Consider the following 8,395-nt stretch of genomic DNA (forward strand, 5'->3'; position numbering starts at 1 on the left):
CACTCAGCTTGTAAAGGTCTCTTAAGACTTGGCGGTGGGGCAGGGGGCGGAATCAGGAAACAGAACCTCTGAAAGTTACATTTTAAAGTTGGGAAAGTACAGAAGCGAGATGTAGGCTTAGAGGCCAACTCCTAAGTGAATAAAATGTTTAGTTCTTTTGAGGTTTGGAGCTTGGTTCATTTAAAAAAAAAATGATGTGCCTCAAACATTAGAAAAACATTTGCAGAGGAACTGCCTGCATTAATAGAATGGTTTTCATCTCTCACCAGCTAATTGGGTATTCTAGGGTAACAGTGACATGTAGTGTTGACCTGGCTGCAGAGAACCCATTTATCGATCATTCACCCATTTATCGATCATTGGAACAATTATTTTAAACAGTTTCTTGTTACTGCTCAGTTTATTGAACACTGACTCCCAAGACTAAGAGTGATGGGAACCTTTTTAATGAGCAGCGTGTTTGCTAGTGAACTACTCCTTATGTAACTATTTCTCCACAAAAGTTCCTCAGGAAGCTCTACCAGATCCCCTGGGTGTATGCTCCTTTACTGTCCAGAGACTATAAACTAAATAAACTTAAATACATGTTGAGACAATTAAGTTCTGCAAAATACTTAAGTTCCACATGCATATACCATATCTAATTTATAAACTTACATTTATCAGACACCATTTTGGAAGAAATTCACTTTATTCTAATTGATTCACAAACAACATCACAAAAGTTGGTTTCAGGAGGCCACACAAACATTTGCCCAGCCCCAGACTCAATACCACCTCAGGGAGCTTCTATATAGTAAGAACACTCTTCCACTGCAATTCTGAGGCAAGGAAACTATTAATGATAGGAGAGGTTTAACTGGTACGCTTATACTTTCACTATCAATTATATCTTTATACTAAATTAACTTGGGTCATGAGAGATGATTTTCCATTTCTTCAATATGAACTCGATTAGGCTAATCCTGCAAACAAACAAAAAAAAAAGCACATTAGAAGAGCACTTGCTGTACATTCTTAACAGAAGCCCTCCCCAAAACCCAGGTTTCTTTCGTAAGTTACTGAAGGTATCCTGAAACCAACAAAACCTCAACTCTGCATTCACAACTGAGGAGACAGGGCACCTGTGCTTCTGGGGACAGAGTCCTGAAGCAGACATTTAGCCACTGTGATGCTAGATGTAGCTTCTCCAGAGAATTCTGATAAAAGTGGACACACAGTCTCTTCCTACTTCCATAGTTCAACCACCTGAAAGGGGTAACTTCTCCCTTATGCCCTACCAAAATGAAGGTGGGAAAATGAAAATAGCATTTTAATAGATAGTGAATTCTTAGGTTGATAGGAGGAAATTAAATGACAACCAGATGACATTCCAGAAAGCCTAAATCTCAGCTCCACTGAATGATTTAATAAGTTCATCCCTCTCAGATGAGGCATGTAGAATGGCAATATCAGAGTCTTTATGTGCATTCCTGGGACTCTGGTGAAATGGAATTTTGTATTCATAGCCTTAAGTTGAGATCACTCACATGCAATTAGCACAGTAAGATCTGACGTACTAATCTATACTTGTTTAAGGAAGAATCAGATTCAAAACATAACTGGTAAAAGATTAAGATAATGACTGGAAATGACCTCTGGACCAGCTCCTAGTTAGAAGTTAGCTCATTTTTAAAGTAATTTTAACAAAATCTTCTCTAATTTGTTGGTTTAATTTATTAAACACAGATTCCCTAAGTTTCACAGGGTCCAGGAGCACCACCACTGAACAAATCGAGCACATGCCAAGTTCAATCATGGAATGATGTATCACCTACCATTTGCAAATCTGCACTGTTTCAGCACCTCACTGAAACCCTCACAAAGCTTAAGGTCACTCTGATTCTGTGCACACTCCAAAAACTGTTTCATCTCATAGTGGCATGGGCCAAACTGCTGCTGCTGGTATTCCGGCTGAGTTCCCTGAGGCTCCTGCAAAGACACAGCATTCAGGAAGGTTTAGGAAGGAAATCAGATTTATAACTGAACAAGAGCAGCATCCACTGTCTTTGAGGTTAACTGGGCAAACAGAACTAAACCTAGTGGCAAACTGAAGTTTCCATCTAATAACATGGAAAGTAAAATATTTTCAAGGCAGAAAATGAACTTTGGCAGAATTCCAGTTGTAATCACAAAGACTCAAGAATAAAGGTACAAATAAAGTGAAATGGCTACCTGAACATTTAATGACCAGTGGTTTAGTGAAGTTTCATGGAGGAAATAAATGGGACTGTTATAAAGTAAAATAAAACAGTATACACCCATGCTCTTCAGGCAAAATTCATATACCTCAGGAGGGGCAGGTAAAAGAGATCAGAGAGCAGATAGCTATTCAAGAGATTTTAAAAAATACTTAACTAAGATTGAGACTGAATTAGTTAGGGGTAACCAAGACAAAAATATTTAAAATAAGAAAAAATGGCTGCTTTACACTGAATCAGGTCAAACTACTACAATTCTACTCCTTGGGAAGAAATACAATTTGTATAGTACTTGCTGATGCTGGCCTAAGGCATTAATTCAGTTGCCAAATGTGGCTTTTGATAAAACATTTTTTTGTTAGCAGCACTGTGGATAAACAGTTCTTACACATAAGAAACATACAAAAAAACTAGGTTTTCTCATAAATTATACCACTGAAGGGTAACACTGTCCAAAATCTTACCTGGTAAGTGATGTCAGGCCTTGAGGTCTCAGCATTGCTTCCTCCACTGAAGCCCCCAGTAATGGCATGACCTATTGTGTGGCCGACAGCAGAGCCCACAGCCACACCAGCTGCTGTGGTTGCCATCTGGGCCATGAGACCTGGCTGCCTGGGGGCTGCAGCAGGTGAGCCCACAGCAGATGGTGGAGCTGGCGCTGGTGGCTGAGCTGCTGGAGCTGGCCTGGGTGCAGCTCTCATCTGAGGTGCCCGGCTGTAAAAAAACAAAAAATATGCAGTTTTTACTTCCAACCAGGTTTGGAAATTGTCAACTTAAAAAAAAACTTGTACATTAAAGTATCAAGATTTTCATTTTAAATTATTAAACATAAATACTATACACATTCACAAAAAAACTTCATAGAACACAATTTCCTAAATGATTTCATTACATTTTTTCTCTTTAACCTTTGGTTAAGGTTGTAATCACCAACTATAAACTATTTTTTTTCTGCTTTTTGGCAACCATTTCCATGTAGTCACATAGCCCACAGTATCTTTAAATAAGTTTTTTCAATACTTCATAAAAATTACAAAATATTACGAGTTTAAAATATCCTCACAGAATTTATCACGTGTTAGAAAAAAAAATATCAAGAGAAGAGCCTGTTGTGGGACGCTGTAATTTAAGGATTGCCAAGGGAGGTAGTCATCTGGGGGAATAGTCTAATTTAATTCCGACTAGAACACTGAAGCCCACTGACTAGAAGTGACTTGCCTGAACTGTTATACCAAAATTAATTTCAACTATTTCTCACCTGTAGGACGTTTGGACACTTCCAACAATTTAACTTATATGTCCCAGGCTGCTTTAAAAATCTTCACATATATTATACTCTCTCTACCCATTTTTAGATTGTTTCCTTGGGTGTTCTTCCCCCAAATAAGGCCAGGTCAAAAGTTTATGACTTCACTTCATAAAAATGTGGTTACTTGTCCTTTGGATAGAAGTTTCTTTTCCTAAGTGAATCGCTCCCCTACACTCCTAGCACACTGTATGATTGTAATCCAGTGAAGCAAGATGAACTGTGATAAATGTCCTGAATTAGTCACTGGAAGCCAGGGTCTGAGACCTGGCTTGCCTACTTACTGGAGGTATGACCTTGGACAAGTCATTTATTCTGAGTCTGTTTCCTAATTTCCTTGAAGTAGAAAGAACATCGATCTCTAGAGTTACCATGAGGTGTCATTGGCAGTACATATTTCAGCTATGTTATTAACTAGAAAACGTCATGTAAACGTTGAGGGCCTTAATGACTGCGTCCCCAATTAGGCTGAGACCCTAAATCGCTCACTGCTTAAGACAGGTGCTCAAAGACTATTCAATGAATTGAAACTCGATCACTTTCCCGATTGTATTACCTTTCTTCTACATTTTTTTTTTTGCCTCTGACATTTCAGCTTGTTTACACTTACAAATGTCCATTTCTTTTTACAACTTCTGTTTTAAATTAAAACGAGTTATGAGGTGTTTTAAACACTTCACGAGCATTTGCCACTAACGGAAAATCTAGCCAAAGCCTATTTACTGCCAGCTTGCGACGGGCGGGTTCGGGCCCACCCAGCAGCAGCTTCCGCCAACCTCCGCCTGCCCCGCCGAGGCCTAGCGCTACCTGCCTCTGCGTCACAGCGGCCGCAGGGCCCAAAACCCCGCAGTGGCCTCACCTGGCCGGAGGGGCCACGCGGGAAGTGCGACTTCGGCTTCCACGCGGCATCGCTACTGCGCTGCGGCTCTGCGTCTACAAGTGCGAAACGAGGTGAAGAACCCGGCGCCTTCTGGAGCCCAAGAACGGAAAACAGGAGGCGGGCTGTCCGCACGCAACCAATCATCAAACAGGCAGAGCCCTTCCGTTGCTGACGTCTCTGTCGGTCCTGAAGGTCACTGGAAGAACAGGAGGAGGCGTGGCGCCTCCGTTGCACGCGGTGGCGTCAGGAGCTGGACGCCGGGACTCTTTAGAAAGCCGGAAGTGCCTTGACTGCTAGGTTAACCTTCTGTCCCAGCCTAGCTTGAGTCAGAAGGGCTTGCAGGTTTGCTTCTAGCATAAGGACCATTGCTGCTTCCTTCAAACATTTGTTTTATTAACGTGGTACGTCAAATCCAACCTTGAGAGATTGCTGTCGGGACTATCACTGGACCTTGGGCGAATTACTTAACCTTTCTTAGCATGATTCGGATAATATTTTTTGAGGCACAGTGGGGCACGTAATATGAAATGAAGGAAGTTGAACTTTAGGCAGGAATCGACAGTACAGAGTGCATTTCTTTTGTCTGTGGATCCAGTCAACAAAAGCTAGCTTCAGACTGTAATAGTGCCTTACATTTATGTATACTATACATTTTCAACCCGTTTCGTGTTTTGGAATTTGTGGCCGTAATTGGGATAGTATTCACTGGTAAACAGATGTTCTGATCAAATGCCAGCTAGCTCAGTTTGATAGGGCACTCAAGACTTGGAAAATTTTAGCTTAAGGTAAAAAGCTGTAAGTCTAGCAAGTAATGTGTATGTTAAGCTTTTGTTTCAGAAACTACAGATAAGGCCCACCCTGGCTCCTGGGAGAAGCAGCTGACCTCCTGGGGCACTGGTTAGAGATTACCGCCTGGGGACATGTTGGAGGCATCTGGGCGTTTTGTGTGACCAACCCCCACCCCTTGGAAACCGCTAACTCCCGAGACTAGGAATGCTGCAGCTTCGCTCACCTAATCCTCCCTGAATTTCAAAGCCCTCACCCCACCTTGTTTGTCGTCCCCCACCCCCTTATAAAAGATCTGGCCAGGAAAGAGAATGGAAGATGGTTTGTTAGGGTATGAACCCGCCATCTTCTTGGATCGCCGGACATCTAAATAAAGTGCTCATAAAAGATTCAATTGCTGTCATTGCTTATTGGATTTGGTAATGACAGGCAGCTCGAACACTGGTGTCTTTTCCGGTTACAAGTTTAGGGAGGGAGGCACAAACACCTATATAACTCAGGTGGTGGTGACATGAAGTAAAAGCAGGGTAAGAGAGATTTATGTTGAAGAGGACTGAATTCTTTGAAGACTGCGATACTTGAACAGAGTCCTTGAAGTGGGGGAGCAAGCCATGTGTTTATGAAGGGTAAGAGCATTCCAGGCAGAGGGAAGAGCAATTGCACAGGTCCCAAGGGTCTGTGCTTTAGTAGTAGTTGGTGTGAAATGCTTTTAACAATAACAGTTTAGAGCCTCTGCAGTAGGGGGAAAGCTGACTAGTGCATTTCATGGGAAGGTCTTTGGAGCTGGGATGGGATTTGTGGAGAGAAAACTGAGGTGGAATCTCTGTTTCTACTGGATATCCACCAGAAATTTCCCCTTCTACTGGAGGTAATGGAGTTTAACACAACCTTTCCAGCAACAGCAGGATGTTTGTGGAACCAAGGGGTAAATGCAAAACCTTTTCATGAAAAAGTTCTATTTTCATAGGACTTCCTAAAGAAATTAAAGCTTTCTAAATGGTAAGACTTTGTAGTTGCCTTTGGATAATTCATATGCAGAGACAGAGAAAAGGAACTTAATAAAGGACGCCCTGGCACAAGAACTTACAGGGAGAACTTTGGGTAATCAAGACAGACAGGCAATTTTAATATCTCGACTAAGCATTAATTCAAATTGAAGAGAGAATATTAAATGTTTGTACAAGGTTATTTTATGATAGTAGAAAACTGGAAACAGCCCTGGCTGGCGTAGCTCAGTGGATTGAGCGCGGGCTGCAAACCAAAGTGTCTCAGGTTCGATTCCCAGTCAGGGTACATGCCTAGGTTGCAGGCCATGACCCCCAGCAACCGCACATTGATGTTTCTCTCTCTCTAGCTCCCTCCCTTCCCTCTCTAAAAATAAATAAATAAAATCTTAAAAAAAAAAAAGAAAACTGGAAACAACCTAATAATCCTGTTAGAATTATGGATACAAAAATCATGGCACAGCCCTGGCTGGTATGGCTCAGTGGATTGAGCGCTGACCTGCAGACCAACGGGTTTGATTCCCAGTCAGAGCACATGCCTGGGTGGCAGGCCAGGTCCCCAGTAGCAGGTGTGTGAGACGCAAGCACACATTGATGTTTCCCTCTCTCCCTCCCTTCCCCTCTCTAAAAATAAAAATCTTAAAAAATCATGGCATTCACACAATATAAAAAATAATAAAGAAGCTTCTCTATTGATATGATTTCTAAGATAAACTACCAAGAGAAAAAAAAGAGCAAGGGGCAGGATTAAGTATAGTATAGTTTGTGTAAAATGGAAAAGACCATATTGCATATGCATAAAATGTCTGCAGCTGTTAATGCTGCTTGCCTTCAGGCAATAGGACTGGGTATCTGTGGCACAGGTATAGAACTTTTACTGTTAACATTTTCTATCTTTTGGGTTTCTGTTTGAATAGAGGGAATAATTAATGTATTCCCTCTATTCAAAAAACAAAAACCTGCCAGAAGTTAATTAAAACTAGTTTTAAAAAGCAGAAATTGAAAATAAATACTGGAATTCTGCCACATATCACTTGTAGTTTGCTGGAGAGATGTGGTCAAGTACAGTCTTTAGTAAAGTTTATGTAACAACTTCTTATTTCATAGTGATTTCAATCAGTCTCAGCAAATTCTCTTGTGGTGACCATAATTTGAACAAAGAACTCTTATAGACATTATTACAGATATTTGACAGACATTTGGCTGAATGGACTCTTGATGATTGCAGCAAAAATTCTACTCAAATTAAGCAGTAGATAACATAAGTTTTGAAATTGTGCATTCCCTCCCCTGTAAAATGAAATAAAATAGTGAAAACTCTGTTCCAGAAATTTCATGTCTAGGAATGTAAGAAACAGCAGTAAAAGAAAGAAAGAAAAATAGTCATATGTGAAAAGAAATTAGTTATAAGGATGTTTAACAAAATATATAAAATAGGAAAAACCTGTAAACAACCTAAGTGTCCTATAATATAGAATTAAATAAATTATACATATATGTAAGGTGCTATGCAGCCATTTAAAATGTTGTGAAAGAATATTTGACATGAAAGGTATCTTCACAATATGTTAAGTGAAAGCAGTTTACAAAATAGTATACATAGTATATTTATATTTTGAGAAAATTTATATATTTTAAATACTGGCATTATATGCAACCAAGGAGTGACATTATCCATTGGGTAGTGATTTCTTCCTGTATTTTTGTCCATATTTTCCAATTTTTCTTCAATGAATATATCTATATTAAACATACCATGGTGATTTAAAATATCCACAAATTGATTATTTCTTTCAAAAGGTAGAGACTGCCATGGCTGGTGTGGCTGAGTGGATTGAGCACTGGCCTGCAAACCAAAGGTTTTCTGGTTCCATTCCCAGTCAGGGAACATGCCTGAGTTGAGAGCCAGGTCCCCAGTAGGGGGTGCTTGAGAGGCAAGCACACATTGATGTTTTTCTCTCCTTCTTTCTACCTTCCTTCCTCTGTTTAAAAATAAAATAAAGTCCTTTTTTGAAAAGGTGGAGCCTGACTCCTTTCTGAGGGGAACTTCAGCCCTCGAGATTCCCAGGGGCTGCAGTAGATGGAAATAGTCATCCTGGATGCAGTCTTGTTGCTCCTGCTGGAAAAGGGGTGGCGATTCCCTCTAGTGAAGAATGCCCCAGCCCTTCTCTCACATGGC

The 8,395-nt window shown here is 40.6% G+C and overlaps 1 protein-coding gene and 1 long non-coding RNA gene across 2 annotated transcripts; one reads left to right on the top strand and one right to left on the bottom strand.

Annotated features, from left to right (window-relative positions):
* Positions 1–672: 672 nt before the first annotated feature.
* Positions 673–4,562, bottom strand: CHCHD2 (coiled-coil-helix-coiled-coil-helix domain containing 2). Its single transcript, XM_045819479.1, has 4 exons — positions 4,406–4,562; positions 2,705–2,954; positions 1,818–1,971; positions 673–965 (listed from the first exon to the last, which is right to left on the bottom strand). Exons 1-4 carry the CDS (start codon positions 4,453–4,455, stop codon positions 955–957), a joined length of 465 nt encoding a protein of 154 aa, XP_045675435.1. The 5' UTR covers positions 4,456–4,562; the 3' UTR covers positions 673–954.
* A 17-nt stretch (positions 4,563–4,579) lies between these two features.
* LOC123806380 lies at positions 4,580–5,606 on the top strand. The gene is made up of 2 exons (XR_006783486.1): positions 4,580–4,827; positions 5,252–5,606. It is a non-coding gene; the product is annotated as an uncharacterized LOC123806380 (long non-coding RNA).
* Positions 5,607–8,395: the final 2,789 nt, after the last annotated feature.

The sequence above is a fragment of the Phyllostomus hastatus genome, unplaced genomic scaffold, assembly GCF_019186645.2.
Source record: "Phyllostomus hastatus isolate PE091 unplaced genomic scaffold, TTU_PhHast_1.1 phas_scaffold_385, whole genome shotgun sequence".
In the NCBI taxonomy this organism is placed as follows: domain Eukaryota; kingdom Metazoa; phylum Chordata; class Mammalia; order Chiroptera; family Phyllostomidae; genus Phyllostomus; species Phyllostomus hastatus.

What these genes read in the sequence shown, in the direction of transcription:
- CHCHD2 (XM_045819479.1), bottom strand. Translation starts at nt 4,455, where the DNA reads ATGCCGCGTGGAAGCCGAAGTCGCACTTCCCGCGTGGCCCCTCCGGCC. An exon ending in CGCGTGGCCCCTCCGGCCAG is followed by an intron (nt 2,955 to 4,405) that starts GTGAGGCCACTG and finishes GTTTTTTTACAG; the next exon opens with CCGGGCACCTCAGATGAGAG. An exon ending in GGCCTGACATCACTTACCAG is followed by an intron (nt 1,972 to 2,704) that starts GTAAGATTTTGG and finishes GTGTCTTTGCAG; the next exon opens with GAGCCTCAGGGAACTCAGCC.